Here is a 19,025-nt window from a genome sequence, read left to right on the forward strand (position 1 = left end):
AATACAGTAACAGTGAGCAGCAGTCGGCAGGACTGCTGGTTTATATTGATTAATTACCAAAACATAAGAGATTTACAAGCTTGTTTTAATAGCTGTGTGGCTTACACTGATTATATAGTATATTATTTGTGCACTTTATTCACCTGATTGTATCATGTCTCAACAAGAGGAGACAACATCCACTACATTTTGAGACCCAGAGAAAGAGAGCAGATAAAACTGGCCCCATTGTTGTCATGACCTTATCACAAACAGATAGAGTATCTGCTGTCTATTAAACTCTGAGTGAACACTCAACATATAGCTTATCATCTGCTGAGACTGTTTAATCTTACCCGTCTCCTGGCAGAGCTAAACATAGGCTACTGTTTCTAAAATAATCGCCACTCTAGAGCGTGTGCTATGGGAACATTTCAATAATTAATGCAGGCTCTTTTTTCTCCCTCTTACTCAAAGACACGCACATGCACACCCAGCAGATCACGTGTTGCCCATACAAACACTACGTCCTTACATTTTCAGAAATACCACAGCTGTATGAGGTCTTTTAAATGACGCGCTTGTCCACTTTTAAATAGAGGCCTCAGAACCCCTCAATCTGGCCTAAATCATCTGCTTGCCTCTCTGCAGCACTTGTGCCCACTGGCTCAAAGAAGCAGCCTGCTCCTGCTGTGGTGTTGGGCTGGGCTGGGCTCACGCCGGCCGCTCTCTGGGCTCCTCTCAGCAAACGACATGTCACGTGGCGCATGTGGATCATGCCTGAATTTGCATCTGTGGAGCCTGAATGTGTGAGTTTGTGTGAGAGAGTGAGCAGGAAGGAAAAAGGAAGGAACTGAGGGATTGTCACTGTCTGGGGTTAAATGCAGATCTGGCACCTGTTTGGCCTTGGGGTACGGTGCTTATATAATGTGAGGGGGTGAGTGGTGTTGAGGACAAGTGTGCAGCTGGAATTCATAAGCCTGGTGGGCAAATGGTCGAGCACTAACACTGAAAGGGCTCGGATGTTTACCATATACGCCAGTCAAAAATAAGACTTATTAAAGACCCTTTAAACCTTTTTTTTTTTAAGTCAGTTACTATAGCTCCTTTTCCACTGGACAAAAGAAACAATAGTAACATCTGGCTTTTGTATTTAATGGGAAAGATTACAATTGGCATTCATTCCCACGACAAATGACTTGGAAGTCTATAATGGCTTCAGCTGTGATTGTCTTAGATTGACAGTAATGGAAATACAACAACCAGGTGGATGAGCAAGTTTTCGCCCCCTTTCCGTCGCAATCATGCCCCACCACAAAATACTGTTTTTATCCAAGCCGCCATTAAACGTTGTTTAAAATTAGCAGGCACAGAGTTTGAAACAGAGGCTGAAAAATTAATGGATATAAAAAGAAGTACTCACTGTAACATTTTCACTGGCCTCCATGCTGCTTTCTACTGTTCACTAACCCTATTTTCTTGCGCGAAAACAGAAAGGAATAATCCAAGCCCTGTACATGGCTCTGGTCCACGGGCTATAGGGAAAGAATCTATTGCTTATTTTAAGCAGGTTTTCCAACATTTAAAAAAAAATGCATATACGTTCTAATTTTGGTGGAAAATGGGTATGTGAGTGATGGTTCCAGATACAAACGACCTGTTGTTTAAGTATAAGGACGTTTTGTTCAGGGTAGTTGTCATGTCTGCAATTAAAGGTGTTGTATGTAACTCTGGAGACAGACAGCTTATTGCTGAGTCTCATTCCCAGGTTGTCAAATACTTACGCTTTGGGTTAGTGATTCAGTCTGACTACCAACCCAAAGCGTAAGTATTTGATGACCTGGAAATGAGACTCAACAATAAACTACCTGACTCCAGAGTTACATACAACACCTTTAAGTAGGTTTTCTGCTCTCATGTGGATTTTTAGAAGAACAGTATTCAGCTGCTTCTGAAATGGCGAGACATGTATGCTATCTTAAGAAAATCAAGTGGATATTACATATATGTAGGCTCAAAGTCGTCAAATAAAGCAGTTTGTCTGTGTTTTCGGCGTCAGACACCTGATGCCAAAAGTTGCCTTTTGCACAGGTATGATACGCTGCCAGGTGGCGTCAGTTAGTAAGACAGCCGAACAGAACCTTTCGTGATGTTATGATTTGCTGCCGGTTGGCCAGATGTCCCCTTTTGCAGCAGTATACATGGCTGGACAGCGTCAGGTTGGAATGATGTTTTGTTCTAAACCTAACCATATGCTTTTGTTGCCTAAACCTGCCCACGTGCTCTTGTTGACATCCCAGCATTAGTAGCAAGCCCGGTCTCACTCCAAAGTCGGCGAAATCTGGCATCAGAAACCAACGAAAAAAGGTGTCCTTTAATGTCGGCATGATACGTGGCCAGTTGCCATTATAGTTGTACGGTGCCCAGCAGTGTCAGGGGGAAACGCGGTGGGACAAGGATAAAAAAAGAATGAGAATGTTCAAAATTGATGTAACAGAGGCTGAGGCCCCGAGTTGTAGGTCAACCCTGAAAACACTAAATCTTATAAAGTCACATTATGCATTTTAATAGCAGTTTGGTTCGACTCTCCCTCCTGCCTTGTAAATGCCCACAACCTGTAAGCTTTCTGTTTTAAATTTGAAGCCTCAAGCTGGTTTGACCCTGACGGCATCATCAGGATACTTTTCTCAGACTTTATAAAAGTCCTCCAGAGCCGCAGAAGACACAGTAGTCATCCTCGTGATGAGTAAACTTGATCTTCTTGTGTAAAACTTCTCCAAGAACACATTTTGATAAAGAGAAGATTGGGATGTGTCACGTTTTCCGTACTCTTCCACCCTTGTTTGCCCCCATTGTAAGTCTACAAAAGCAAAGTACTAACATGCCTTTAACCCCTCAGGACCACCTCACCCTTCTCTCCACCCTTCTCTTTCTATTCCTGTCTCTCCCTCGTGGGGCTGGATGCTTGATCTGCTCTGGAGAATCAGCGAGAGTCTGAACCAAGCACCGGATCAGAAACAAGTTAAAAGTAAAACTAGTGGCCTGGATACGTCCACTCCAGTCTCCCTGGTGTTACTCACACTCCTCAAACGTGTCAAGTCACACTGCCTCAGAGTACAAGCCTGTCAGGGGCATCTGTTCCCTCACCTATCATTCATTTCTGTCCCCATATCCCCAACTTTAAATGATTCAAATTAAGAGTTTAAACTCTATTTTTCAGCCTCACATAAATGTTTTATATTACAGATAGTGGGAATAATATACCCTTCCTTTCATCTTTATCGCATGTGTTCAGTGAGCCGAGTATTTTAGAGAACATTGTCCTCTCGCTTTTAATCTCCTACATCCTCTTTGTCTGCGTTTCGCTCTGTAGTGTTTTTGACCTCCTCCTCCTCCTCTCAGCAGGTTTGAGTGTGATTGTGCGCCGCAGCTGAACTGGCAGCAAACCTGCAACCACAGCAAACAACTGGAGGTGAACGGTAATGAACTCATGTCCTCTGTGAAACACACACCGTGAGCGCTGAGGCAGGAAGGCTCTCTACTCCAGCTGTACGCTGGGTCGGAAATGCTGTGAAACATCTCCATGGGTGCTGCTGCAAATCAGGACTGCCCCAAAAAGTCACCCAGTGTACAGTTTTGCTGTCTTTAAGAGGCAGTTGACTGCCTTTTTTAAAACAGTGAGCTCAGAGATAAGGAGGAACTGGTTGCCGGCATGCTGATGGGTGCTAATCAGCCAGGACACAGATGTGGGAAATATCAGACTGTCTGTTCCTGGACCAGGACCTGCTCTGTGTCACACAGCAGACAGACCAGACAGCACCCATGTGTGAAAGAGATGACCTCAGTCACACACTGAAGAAATGGAAAGAGGCAGACGCGCTGCTGTCGGACCTGATAATGTCTTTTAATTAGTCATCAGAAGTAAATGCAACACCAATATGTCATTCTGAGTTGTGAGAAATTCAGACGCTGTTTTTCAGCTCCGCCTGTCTCCCTTCAGCAGGCCCTAATTTGTCACAAAGCCAGCAAGCTCCTTAAGGGAAAGCCGATCCACCCGAGCCACGTTTCAGCGTCTTCCTTTGCCTAACAAATTCCTACGAGTCACTCACTCTGAAAGAAAGCATTGTGATTCAACCAAACATACTTCACTGGTGGAAAGGGAAGTGGGAGTGCATGTGTCCCTGGTAGGCTGCCCCGCCACTTGCTCAAAAAGCTTTCCCGCCTGACCTACAGTAGGCTGACAAGACTACAGGCTGGCCCATAGAGAGAAATGCTGTCTTCAAGTGCTGCTCGTAAAACTCACAACTTTAAATACAGGCATGACAATTCTAAAGGCCTGGGGTAGGCTTAAGACATGTACAATATGTTAGCCAACTACTTCTAAAGCTAAAGTATTTATAGCTTCTTTAAATAACCACACTGAAGGGCACAGAGACAGGATGATGAATTTTACAAAGAGTGATAATAGCACTCACTTATTGGCCAATCAGAGGCCAATGAGTCATTATGGTTTGCCCTGAGATTTACCAGTAGACTTACTTGATTACTGGTTTTGTATGTATTGCTTTTAAAATTGTATTATTCAATGTATATATTTATGCATTGCTAATGATAGACTAAATACATACAGACTGTGAGACTGATTATGCAGCTCATGGCCTCTGATTGGTCTCATCTCAGTAGGCATTTTCTATACATTTTTTTTTTTGAATTTCCTTTGTTCTTTTACCTAACCTGATGAAGGTCTGACAACCAAAATGTTGTTTATCTAATAAAGTTTATTGCAAGTAACACGTCAGTGTGCAGGAATTCCTTTTCTTCTCTTATAGACACTTTCCTCTTACGTTCCTGTCTACAAGTTTATTAAGGTGTGCATGAGCCTCTTTTAGGTCTTAAACTGGAACCCCCAGAAGTGATATCTTTATCAGACCATAGCCAATGTCACTTACGCCATCAAATTTTAGAAATTCGTGGTGTTTCTTAAAGTCAAATTTGAAAGGATTCGTCCTACCAAGGAAGGATCCTACAGAGGCAAGGCAAGAGTCCTTCCTAGCATTTGGTGAACAGATGTCCCAGATGTCTCCAGATGTGCGTCATTGTGGTATTCAAAGCCACGTGACTTTTTAGGGAGATTATATTTCTGGATTGTACTAACCAAACAGGTAGGCGAGATAAAACTTTTGTGGAACTTAGCGCTCCATCACTGCTATGAATAATTAAAAACGTTTATGTTTTATCTAAATCACAGTATTTTTAAAATCACATAATTTTTTTTATTTTTTTTTATTTAACCTTTACTTAACCAGGAGGTCCCACTGAGATTGAAAATCTCTTTTACAAGAGAGACCTGGCCAAGGTAGCAACCAATCAAAACATATTTAAAATGCAACAAACACAACATACCTATAATAAAAAAAATCCATAATAAAACAACTAATTCAGTCCAATTTAGCAGTGGACAAATTGGAAAGCATAAATTACGAGGTTTTTGTAAGTGCATTGTAAGTCATTTATTATCCTTGTATGATAAAAACTCCTGCAGATATTAATCCAAATAAATGATATATTCATCTAGCAAATTGTGTGCAAAGAATTGTGGGTACTTTAAACCCGCTGAGGTTACACACATGTATGAAAATTCTCTGAATGATCTGTCCTTGACTTTGAGAAACCTCCTCTGTTTGTCAGTTGTAGCCTTCTGCTTGACATTAGTAAAACTGTAACTAGCTAAACTGTTAGCTACTTTGCTAAAGATCTAAAGTATCTTCAATGGTTGCTAGTTGTTGTTTGATCGGTAGCAGTGTGAGGAACACTTTAACAACAATATCTGCTGAGGAAACACAGTGAAGAGAAAACACTGAAAGAAAAAAGCATTTAACTGAAGTTTAAACTGTTTTTAAACGACAAAAATGAACAAAAACCCTTGTATTAGCTGTGAGTTGTTTTATTTCCCACAACACGTGAAGGAGGCACGAGGACGGGCATCGTGGCGGAGGGGGCGGGGCGATGCAAATGAGGCAGCCGTTGAGTGAATAGAAGCTCCGGGCTGCTGTAAGCGGAGCAGGGACCGGCAGGGACACTTGCTGTGGACACAGGAGCTCAAACAGAGTGGACACCGCTCACAGAGACACGACACATCACTTTCACTCGACCCACGACACCGCAACATGGCTTCAAAGTGCCCAAAGTGTGACAAGACGGTGTATTTCGGTGAGTGATGCCTGCTTTTATTCATCTCTGCTTTTCAAATTAGTTTTGGGTCATGATGGTGAATCCCGACTGGTAGCCTGAGAGATCGATGTGTTTGGGGACAACGTGTCTCACAGTTTTTGTAATGAAAGACCTGCTTCATTTACAAATTTAATGAGTAGGGTGCATTTTAAGATATAAAGGAGTTTATTTCCATTCATTGAAAAAACATGCGTTTCACTTAAGTAGAATTAAACTGTATTGAGTTACTGAATTTATATGTACTAAAAATGCCTACTTTTTAAATGGACTTTTGAATGTGTGCAAACATTTAGACTACTTCTGTGTTTAAATCTCAACATATAGTAGTATATTTAAAATTATTTTTGTGGAGTAAATTTGACAGTAGCCTAATATTGGATCCATCAAGCTCAATATTGTTTTGGGCTTTTATGTTCAGTGGTGGGAAAAATGTGAAGCCTTCCTACATTTCCCAAAGGAATTCCTTACAGTAGTGAAATTCATAGCATTCCTTAGATTAGGCATTTTTGAAGGGGAAAGGGTTGCTGTCAATGTAAATGATTCACAGAGGCAAACTTTGGGAAAGCTGGACAAGCAAATGGGTCAATGTAAACAAAAGACCTAACAGCAAATAATTCAAAATATGTTTTCTTTTTATAATGTATAAGATGCGTGAGAGAAAACATGCTGGTTCAGCACTAAATTCACAAAACTGCATAAATGATTGTTATTTTGACACTGATCTGTGCCATTTTCAATTTGTTGTGTTTGGTAAACATCCAAAGCCTGGCAGTTGGCTTCAGAGGGCTGCTGACGGAGGCCCTTGCCAACAGTGCAAAAATGCCATATGCTGAGATTGCCCACTCACGGAGGAGCACGGCAACATCATGCTGCGTCAGTGAGATGAAAACATGTAAACATGCATCTTTTGCATCCTTGTAAACAAAGATGTGACAACAAAACACCCACTTGGGCACAGAGTCACACTTAGTCACAGCGATGGCACCATGTATTTACTATAACAGATGTTTACAGTTATAGAAACGCACACAGATAAGAGCAAAGCGGAGGATTACAGGAGCTCAGGTCATGAAGATAAACAAAAATTTACGTCTCTGCTTTTGAATCTGAAGGCTGTGCATGTGCACCCTGCTCTGTGTATTTTTAGGGGAACATGCTGCTGTACTGTTGAGTAATCCTGTGTTTATGTTTGGCCGCATGCTGGGAACAAAAAAAATGTGTTCTTTGCCGCTGATCTTTTCTACACTTCACAGCACAAATCAGAGCTGTCACAGGGGTCAAAATCAATTATGTGAGTGGATGGCAGTCCTCTTACGTAACAGGAGTGGCAGCAAAACACCACAGCTGCTGCTCATCCTATGGGTCCCTGGAGTCAGTGGCATGGAATAAATATCTGTGCAAAATAAGGTTTAATTTCCTCCAATACAGATTTCACGCATGTCTGAGTATTCGTTTGCGCCGCAGCCTCAATACGCTGCAGCGAGTGAGTCACAGCCTCTCGGTGATGTATGTTATTTTTTATGTAACGTGCTGAAATCCATCCTGGTGGAGTTATTTTTGGTTGGGGTGTGTCTTATTGGGTGGAGAGTCTACTTTAAGGATGATGAACAGCTACTAGGAAGCAGGACGGGTGGAATTAGCTGCACACGTCAAACCAGGGGAGGATGGAGAAAGTGAGGGGAGGTTGTTGATGACATTATTAAAGTCATTGCAAGGGAGGCTGGGAACCTGTGTCAAGGCATGGGAGAGGTCAGGGTGGGAGAAAAGTTCTGCTGCAGCCCACAGCCTGAAGCATCAACATGATGTCAGTGATGGATACTGTAGAATGAGCTCAGCAGCTCCACCTACATACATCCTCCTCTCAGATACTTGGTTCCCCAGAGATGCCAGAAATCCTGTGTTGAGGTGGATTTTCAGGTCTGCAGAACAGTTAACGAATAAAAGAGAAGAAAAAACAACCCTTGCTTCTGATCTACACCAGGACATGTGTTATTGATAGAGAAAATTGTCTATTTCCCGTCCCCATTTCCCTCCCCTTTATCCCTTCTTGTGTTGGTGGTTTGTGGTGAAGCTATATAGAGCACTGATTGGCCCACCCTGCAGTTAACCCACCTGGTCCTCCAGCTGGTGCTGCCCAATATTGGATTTAACAGGCAAAGGTTTTCAACACTTCACTCTCCTTTTCTTTACTTCTGCAGAAAAAAGGTCGTTTCACGTGGTGATGGTGGTGAGCCACAGGCTGGGATGGAAAGTCTTTTGGTTTTGTTTTTTATTGTCTTTTTCCGTTTGTTATTTTAATGAACAGCTGTTTTATGGTGGTGATGGTGCAATTTTAACACCATAAAAGGCACGTGTTGACTTTTGCTGCTGTTCTCTTTGCTTGTGAAGTTTCTAAAACCTTAAAGGAACAATGTAGTGGTGAGGATGGCAGATTGAAACTAGCTGAAAGTTCTCCCGGTTAGAATTCCATCAGTGTTCATTGTTCAGGAAGTTTATACCAGGAGCAGGATTATCCGCAGACATCTCTTCCTCTCCAAAACAAACAGATGAGGGGTCTCATTTTTAAAACAATGCATAGGATCCATACTAAAAATGTACATATGGACAAAAGCTAAAAATGGCATGCGGCAAAAATTTTCTACAGTTTCTTCAATCAGGCTTCCACCTCACCATCTGCATCACCAATTTCCTGTCTCCACAATGTTCAGAAGCATGGGTCAAAGTTTCTCCCATCAAGTCTGTTTTTATAGATCCAATCTTTTGCATGGCAAGTGGTGTACGTCTCTTTCAGGCCCCATTTTATGCATATGCAGTGTTCATAAATGAGACCCGAGGTGATTTTAAACCGGTAAAAACACTGAATGAAGCAGTTTTGTATAAAATAAAATCTGGGTTTTTCCGATGCTAATCATCGCAGAGGGCCTGCTAAATACCGTGGCCAACACAAAAACGCGAAAAGGCCTATCTAGAGCAAGTGTTTGGTTTGTCCGTTCCAGGCTACTGTAGAAACATGAGGGTGCAACATGGCGATCTCAGCAAAAGAAGACCTGCTCCCTATGTAGATACAAAAGTTTCATTCTAAGGCAACGAAAACACCACAATACTTATTTTCAGGTGATTATACAGTGTGTAAGATTAAGGAAGATCTAGTGGCGTCTAGTGGTGAGGATTTTCAGATTTAAACTAGCTGAAAGTTCTCCTGGTTAGAACTCCTTCAGTGTTCATTGATCAGGAAGTTTATACCAGGAGCCAAACTATCTGCAGAGGTCTCTTCCTCTCCAAAAAAAAATCAACCAGGTGATTTTAAACCAGTAAAAACACTGAATAAAGCAGTTTTGTGTAATAAAAGGCCATCGCAGAGGGGCTGCTAACTACCATGGCCAACATGAAAACGTGAATGGCCCTGTCAAGAGCCAGTGTTTGGTTTGTCCATTCTGGGCTACTGTGGAAACATGGCGGTGCTGTGCATCATGGCGATCTCAGCAGAAAACCTGCTTACTATGTAGATGTAAACAGCTCATTCTAAGGCAATGAAAACACCACAATTCTTATTTTCAAGTGATTATACACTAAAGAAAACATACTTATTATATTATATTCCATTTCTGCCAGTATATCCCCTTAAATCCTACACACTGGACCTTAAAAGTCCCCCCCAAAATGTCTGACCTTGACTATACTGACTTGTATCTGTGCAATTTTCCTAAAACGTACGCAGGACAAGCTAGATTAGGTACGTCACTAATACAAAAGCCAATCACTGTCTAATTCGGAAAACACATATCGATGGGGAAACAGACTTCAACACATGACAGGCTAAGAAACCTGAAACCTCCAGCGCAGAGCAGGTTCCAATTTTTCCCAGTGGCCACTCGCAGTATTGCAGCGACAAAAATCCTCCTGCAGCCCAAAAAGTCTTTTCCGCATAGACCACCATTGTAAGAGACGTCTGTAGAACTGTTAAAGAACACCTTGAACTGCAAACATGGTCAATTATGGCTCTTTCTGTTATAAAAATCTAATGTTATTGATTCCCATCATACTGCGCACTGCTGTTTTAACTGTCATGCAGTGCTGGAAAAAGCAAAAAAACTTAACGCAAGCAAATCTCTCAAAGAAGGTGAAAGAGAAGTTCTGTTTCCCGCCCTTTTTCATAGTGATTTTCACTGCTATTTGGGAAACCATGTTAAAAAAAATATTACCATTAGTATACATAATGTAAAATGTGTCTGAAGAGGGACTTTAAGTGCACACTTTAAGGAAACCACAGGTTGTTGCTGGTGTTAAAAGAATGTAAATGTCTTTTTTTTAAATTGTAGTGTTGGCTGACTTCAGATTCCCAGCGTCCACATTGCGTCCTCACATCTGTTAGTTCCTGTGGTACAGAGATGCTTAGAATACACCAGGGACTATTGGCTGACATGTGACAAGCCCCAGTGGAAATACATTGTTAGCGTGTGATAGAGTCCATGCGGGACACAACACAGCATGGCTCACTAAATCTCTCTCCGCTCCAGACCCAAATTCAGCTGAGCGATCCAGCCACAGCTCTTGTGCATGACAAATTGGAGCAATGCATCTTTGTGCAGCTAAGTGAATAAACGAGAAACTAATGGTGCTCCGCTCGGAGTTTCTCTTTCTCTCTTTCATTCACCAGTCCCTCTCGGTCTGGCTCTCTTTCCTCCTCTTCAGCCACTTGCTCTGCGCCTCGGGCCCTAAATTCCTCTTCCAAAACTAGAAGGACTGGGGGAAATGGGGTGAGATGGCTCGCCTTTATTTAAACGGGAGACTCTCAAAGTGCCTCATGCATTATAATGAGAAACGACATCTCTATTCACACAAAGCTCTTTCTGTCTCCGCGCACGTTTGTTGCTTCCAGCGAGGCGGAATACCTTCGTCCTCTCAGCCTGACGATACGTTTCCCACACCTCTTTTTTTATCCCACTTTTACCCCAAACATCCACACAATACCTTTTTTTTCCTTCCCCTCTCCTCTGTCAGCACCAGAGTACCCTGTTTTCCACTTGGCTGCCCGGTGGGCTGTGTGAATGTGCCTTGTCAGTTATGTAACATCATTTCTTGAGTCGTTGCCTCCCGCTCACTGCCATTGCATAACCTGCCAGCTACTGTGCGCCAGTCAATGAAGGTCCTTTTTCTCTGCCTTTTTGAGGCACAAATATGATCCCCCTAATGGAGGCGGCATTAAGCTCGGTGCTGAATGTCAGGCGCCCCCCCACAACACAGGTGAAACTATTCCACCTTGCAGCAGAATGACCTGTTACATAACAGCAGAGGCAAAGGGGACCAAAGTTGTCTTTAGTTCATTGAAATGCCTCACACTTTAAAGATATAATCCTTTAAGATTTTCATTCTATCGAAATTAATTTTTGACATTATTTATACTTTTTTAGTCTGTTTAACTGATAGACAATATAAAGATGGATGATGAATCTCCACTTCTCCCAATTTACAAAATTAAGCCAAAATATCCCAGATACAGACGCTGCCATTTTACGCTGGTTAGGTCATCTATAGCCAGAATCTGCGCAGTAGTGATGGAGAAGTGGAGCCGCAGTTTCAAGTTCCCCTCCATACACCGTTCCGACCCAGTCACGAGCAGTGCCTTTGATTGTGAGCACAATGATTGACACACAAAGGTGTCAATCATGATGTAAATCCCCCTGTTACATCAGTCTGATAAGAACTAGTTAAAATGACAGAAGCCATCTTAGGGAAGAATTTATTTAATGTGTGCTTTGATTCCTTAGTTTGGCCCACGCCCATTTCACTAACATTGAGGGGGCAGGGTTTATGACCTATACTGCAGCCAGCCACCAGGGGGCAATCAAAATGTTTTGGCTTCACTTTTGGGGAGCCGCATGAAATCCATCTTTATATCCTCCTAAGACCCGAACGTTTGCTTTGTATGCATTTTTAATTGCGCCTAGCTATTTGGGATCAATACGTTTTAAAAAGTAAACACTGTCAACCATAGTCCCAAACAAGATGACAATAAGATCCCAATGTCCTCAAACGAGATGATAATTAAGTCCCAATGTCCTCAAACGAGACAATAATTAAGTCCCAATGTCCTCAGACGAGAGAACAGTAGAGTCCTAATGTCCTCAAATGAGACAACAACGAAGTCACAATGTCCTCAAACAAGTACTTCCTAATCAACAGCATCTTAGCTTGATACTATTGCTAAATTTTGTTGCCATATCAAACTACAAACATTATTAATCATAAATAAACTGGTTTCAACCATAAAATGTGATCAGGTTTTGGACCTTGACTACTTTTGTGTCGGGACTGGCTGCAGACTGACTTGGCAGAGATCACTGCCATCTTGTTTTTACATGGATTAGTGTATTGTGTGCTTACCACCACTAGATGGCACACAAAAAGTCCATGAATGAGGACAGCAGGTCTAAGTTAAGTAGAATGAAGTATAAGGTCAAGTAAACCCAAAATGTGATGTCCTCATATGAGGACACAGGGTCTCAGGAGGATATACGGTCATTGGTTCCTTCTCTCTATATAATAGTCCTTTGTCCTTGTGCATGTCTAAGTGCCTATGTAGGGTGCAGACTGGCCTTTAAAGTTTATACTGAATGCATATTTGGCAAAACACTGTCAATTCAATGATAAAATACAGATCAGAAAAAGGATGAGATGGAATTAGGACAGAGCTTTTGTAAAAATGAAAAAAACGTAGACTGAAGAACAGCACATTATCATATATTGTAGCTAGGTGGGATTGTAAACAGTCGTTCATGTTCATTCAGTGCGTCCACTGCCTCTTTTATAGGAATACTTCACCCACCAAATTACCATTTGTAAATCAGTTACTTGCAACATGTTACCTTGAATTTGTGAAATCAAATGTTTTTCTCGCTTGCCTCCATTGTGAATGAAGAATCCAAAAACAGCAAACATTCATGATAAACTGGAGTAAATGACAATCCAAAGACCATCTCATTTATCCAGTCATTTGCTCAGTACTTCCCAAACGCATGCATTTTTGCTAAAATCTGACTGTTTAAAACACTTTCGTATTTAAATAGTCTCACACGGATTAGAGGAGCGCCTCGGCAACTCAGTGGAATGCACGGGCAGAGATCAAATGCCAGCACTTGCCAAGGCGAGCTACTTGATTTACTACTTGAAGATTTTAGCAAAAAATTCGTCTGTGTGGGAGGTACTGAGCATATGACTGGATAAATGAGAATTGGATTAAACTGCACGAGTTGTGTGAGGGTTTGTAAACAGATGTTTTGATATAGTTTTGCTGTTGTTTAATGCTGTCCCCGTTTACTTCAATTAATCATCATATGTATTACAAAGTCAGCCAACAGTCTTAACTTTATCCAAAATGTGTCCGCACATAGTCAGATAGATTGGTTTCATAATTTTTCATTCAGGGATGCTCTCTAGTTTTCTCCATAGTCTGTGAGCGAAGTGAAAAAGAACAGAGAACAATAGCCTAGATTTCTGAACTTTTACAGATAATTACAGATTGAGTATTTTATTATGAACGCTCCGTAGCGTAAATTTTGAATAAGCAGTGACAGCTCTTGCCCACGCACTGCTGATAACAATGCATGCATGTAGTGGACACGATGGGGGAGACAAAAGCCGGCACATGCACTCATTTCATGTGATGTGTCAGACAACATTAGATTTCATTAGTTCTGTATCACTGTTCAGTCACACCATGTCAGACTGGGTCTTCTTTAGTCCTGGTTTTTATTAAAACAATGTGGCATGATGAATCCTCTCCTGAAAACACATACACAAATTTCTCTTCCTCTGTGGTGTTTCTGACAGAGTAGCTGAGGTGGTCAATACAGGCTTCATTTTGGAGGTTACTCTGGGACCTGTGTTATTAAAAAGCGCTTGCCAGTACCACCAGTAACCACAGATGTTGACTGGAATCTTGCGAATTATAACTTTAACTCTTCATCTCTGAAGCTTGACACTTTAAAAAGGGAAGTACTCCACTTGTACCATGTGCTCTTATAGACACAGTCGATTTTATTACGCCTTTACAAGACTCAGATGATTTCACTCAAAGTTGTCGAAGCATTTTACGCCTCTGTCATGTGATGTCTTCCCCTCAACAGCTGATTATCCAAATACATAGGCTACATCTGAAGGTGCCATTCTAAGTGATACAGTCCTGCCTTCTCTTTTGAAGACATGTTCCACTACTCTGTAGGCTAGTCATGCAGACTGGATCTGCAGCCGGGACACAGTGTCCTGACCGGTTAGAGATGAGATGAGCGTGGGGCGAAGCAGGCCTAGGGGTTCAGGGAGGGACTGTGGAGAGGCTGCTTCGCCCGCGGCTCCTCTGACCAGCGCAGACAGGATGCGAGTTAACTGCAGCCCATTTACGTCACCCAGCAGGATTCACGAGGTCGGCCCATTTTATTCGCAGAGGGAGAGAGGGGGGTGGGGGGGTGGGAAAGGGAGAAAGCCTGGGGAGGAAACCTCGCCTTGGCTGAGGCGACAGATGACCTCCAGAGCTAAGTTTTGCCATTGGGGGGGTTGTAAGCCACAGGACGGAGACGGATCCAAATACATGTTTCCTAGTGGCTCTGTAGCATCCCCACCCTGCACTGTAGAGCACCACAGCACACACACTGACCCTGAATAAATCTATTCCAATGTTTAACACACCACTGCCAGGGTCAACTCACTTTCAGTTCCCTCTCAACTAGCCGAGGATGAACTTTAAAACTAAATAATAAAGTACAGGTGAATTATTTATCATCTGTAGTTGTAATGAATGTTCCAATTCACACAACAAATGCACAGTAGTGTCCCTCCTCAGTTGCTCCTCCGGATGTTTCTCCCATTTTTCCCATTAAGGTTTTTTTTGGGGGACTTTTGCCTTATCTGAAGGGAGGGATTTGTACGCTGTACATATTATAAAAGCCCCCTGAGGCAAGCTGTGATTTGTGACATTGGACTGTTAAAATAAAACTGACTTAGCTTGACAGTTGACAAAAATATCACAAACACTGTCTGTTTCTAGATTTTCCAATGTGAGTATTTCCTCTTTTTTTCTATTTTGCTGTCACAAATACAGTATATTTGAGTTTTGGACTCAGTCACCTTGGGCTCTGGGACATTTATAATAGAGATTTTATAGATTTTATAACTTGTTACAAACCTTGAAAATAACTATTCGATACCATTTTCAGTACCACAAGGAAAAATTGACATTGAAGGCACACAATTTGGAAAAGACATTAAAAAGATGAATATAACAAGGTTTCAACTGGGGTGTGGCAACTTTTCTTGTCTTGGTTTGTAGCAGAGAACAGCAGAATGACTGTAGTAAACGGAGCGCAGCTGGTACCAGTGTATTGATACTTCAGAAAATGAGTATTGAAATAGTTTCAAATATTCAGAATAGATGATGGGTCGAGAAAGTAAACAGCAGATTAATCAGGGTTTCTCTCATGCAAAAATTTGCTTCTTTTCATACCCTTCATACATTATTGTAAACAAACTCTTTTTGGGGTTTGCCGTTGTTCGTACAATATAATACACTGGAAGAGTAAATTTTGTGCTCTGTGAGCTTGCCTCCAGCATTTGTCGTTATTTTATGGTATTTAAGGGCCAGACTTATAAAACCGACATCAGAAAACTAGTGGCAACCTTTGCATCGCCCAATGTTGCCCTTGTGTCTGCCAAAAAGTTTTTAATTTTATTTATTTCACCTTTATTTAACCAGAAAAACCTCTTAAAATTAAAAATCTCCTTTTCAAGAGTGTCCTGGCCAAGACAGGCAGCAATATAAGTTACAGACGGACAACACAGAACAAAAATACAGAATAAAAATGTAAAGCTCTAAAACAAGCAGTATAAAACACAAAATAAGATTACAAAAAGCCTAAAAGTATGTTAATGTATAGTAGAAGTGAACCATAAATACAACTACACGATTACAAAGACAAGCTAAGACACACTGTGACATTGGCATATAAAAGATTGTGTACAGAACTCCTCCAACACTGCTTTGAAACAGCCGAGAACAACCAATGAGTGGAACTTTAAGTCCTTCTGCAGGAGATTCCACCTATAAACAGCTGCATACATAAATGCTTGCTTGCCAAACTCTGTACGTCCCCTCAGTACAGACATAAAAACATGTTCTGAGAATGGAGAGCAGAGCCATTTTCAATTTTTTTCTTAATGTACACATATAAATATGCTGGAAGTAGGCCGAGAATAGCTTTGTAAATGAGAATGCCAATGGAAAAAACGACCCGAGCATTCAGAATAAAGTTTTGAGTTAGTGGCTTAACGTTGCACTTGAACACACCGCAAAGTCTACAGCGATTGACCAACTAGCATGTACATTCTGCACCTGCGTAAGCATTTTGCGAACTAAGCAAAGAAATAATCAACAGAAAAATAAATAATGAAATCAAACATTTGTTTTGAGATTAGTCCGATTTTAGCTCTGCAATTTTGGCACAGTGGCTGTAAACACCTTATTTCTATGATGATGTCACGTAGACTTTTATTCTAGAAACTAAAATAGAAATGCACCCCAAAAAACAGGATTAATTCTAAGCTCCATATCTAGGAAAATAATGAGATTATTCTTATTTAAGGTGAAATTCTGTAAACCTGTTACTCAAATATCATAGAATATGTTAAATAAAGATTTCAATATTGAGCACAGTTTGTCCCCTCACTCAATAAAAGTCACTGTTGTAGGTCGAGGAGTTTGTTTAATGCCCTAGCTGAAAACTTCCCTCAAAGTCACTTCCCTTGGCTCGGTTGAATGCCCTTGTGTGCCCCGAGTGAATGGCGATTGTCTTTAAGTTGAGTAAAAGGTCGCAAATCCTTGAGGGTGTTTGTACTCCAGAGAGCAGAATAGAAAGGGGATGCAGAAGAAGGAAACACAGGCTGCTTGTTTTTTCCTTTCTTACACGGCTCCTGAGACATTTTTTAACTAAATGTACCTCCCATGTTCGAGTCCCATGCTGCCTTCCAGGCTTCTATGCAGTCAGTCAGGTGTGTGGTGTTTATCAGGACGTGCAGTTATCACACTGCAGTGACAAAAGCCAAAAGCAGAAAAACACCCGCGTGGACTCAGCTGTCACTGATGGAAGAGGAGAATGAGACAGAGAGTACGGGGCAGAGGGCGGTGTGTATATGTGTGTGTGTTTTGGTTTATGACTGTGCTTTGGACGGGTTTATTGTAGGAAGAGCTGAACAGATGGGTCCATGTTACCAGAGGGTGCAACAGAACAGAACCCAGCCAACCGTGATTTAGAGATATTTACAATAACACTGGTTACATCATGAACGTTACGAGGAAACTTGAGCTTAATTTGGTGCAAAAATGTCCATACGCTCATGAGTTATCATCTGTGACAAACTGAGTTCATAACTGTGTATTTTTATAAACTATAAGGTCTTTGATGCTTCACTATTTACACTTAAAGCCGTTAAACGACTAGAAACAGAAGCTGTTGCAGTTGTTGCTGATTTTATCCCCTTCTCCACGCATTATATTTCCCCCCCTCGCACCCTGATCGAATTATTGAGCGATAAAAGAGCACCCATATGAGATTTCAGAGCCCTGCCCCCCTGATGGACATTCCTGCTGCATTGCATGCTGGGAGTTCAGCTGTATAAATGTTGTTCAGTACTTGTACTAGTGCTTTAGGCTTTTTAAAGTAACACAGAAAGGATGAAATTCCTCCTGACCCCTGAAAGGGTGAATCGGTCCATCATCAGCTGTGGTGTCTGGGTGCAGCTGCCCCGTCACTGTTGACAATTAAGCCACCATAATTAAGTCATTTTGGAGAAATTGGCCGTTAATGTTTTCCCTCTGAAGACCCCTTGTTAAAGTTCTGTTGCTTAATGTTCTGTCCAATTACAGTGTGCTCTGTAGGCCATTTGCTGCTCCCATGCTGCTCCTCTTACAGGCTCTCTGTACGTGGAGCATAATTGGTTTCACTCTTAATATGATCTGAAGTGTAAGTGAATCATGTCACAGAAATAAAATGAATCGAATTATAACCAGCTTGAAGTTGTCTGATGTACTTCAATCTTTGTGAGCAGAACTGATAACATGTCCTCTTTGAAATATCACGAGTCATTGGTTTTCATAGAAACTATTTGATGTTTTTATCCTGTGCATTTGATGTCTCATGACTCCACTTTCCCAGAAGAAAGATGACTGCCCTTGTATAACTTTGCCTGGCTCCAAGCGGCAACTTCTGGGACTGAAAAATGAAGCCAACGTGGAAATGCCACAAACTGCAGTTACATGTAAAATAAATACAAAAATAACAATACATGTAAAATACACAAAAATACATGTATAAATCTTAGTCAAACTGACATCGTACTAAATCTAATTTCTCAAAGTCGGACTTACACACACCCAGATAATGCGAATTGGAAGTCAAATTACTCCTGGATGTATACAGTAAATCAGAACCAAACTGGCACTTCGGGCATGCTCCCCAGTGTCCGCCTAGGGCTTTGACCCGGAAGTCAAATAGCATTAAATGCGTAACAGAAGAAGAAGAAGTCGGTAACAACATGGTGAAATCTACATCCAGAGCCGTGCATTTTTGGACAGACAAAATGTACAGAGCTCTAAAGTTGTCCACCATGGTACCAATTTGCTGCTAGCTAACCGTAGCTAACTTTGTCAACTGTTTGGTCTGCAATGTAGTAGGTAATAGGTCTCCTGTAGCTCCACTTAACTGTGCATGTAAACGTCTGTTGAAAGTGGGAATGTTGTGCCATTATTTTTGTCTCACCATTCTGTATAA

General features: G+C 41.5%; 1 protein-coding gene across 1 annotated transcript in view; it reads left to right on the forward strand.

Annotated features, from left to right (window-relative positions):
• The first annotated feature begins 6,021 nt into the window (after positions 1 to 6,021).
• Positions 6,022 to 19,025, forward strand: part of crip2 (cysteine-rich protein 2) — a 33,370-nt gene continuing 20,366 nt past the window's right edge. Inside the window, exon 1 of the mRNA XM_050061724.1 lies at positions 6,022 to 6,189. Coding sequence (XP_049917681.1) covers positions 6,147 to 6,189 — 43 coding nt within the window. The 5' untranslated portion in view covers positions 6,022 to 6,146. The remainder of the gene's footprint in view (positions 6,190 to 19,025) is intronic.

The sequence above is a fragment of the Epinephelus moara genome, chromosome 14, assembly GCF_006386435.1.
Source record: "Epinephelus moara isolate mb chromosome 14, YSFRI_EMoa_1.0, whole genome shotgun sequence".
Classification (NCBI taxonomy): Eukaryota; Metazoa; Chordata; class Actinopteri; order Perciformes; family Serranidae; genus Epinephelus; species Epinephelus moara.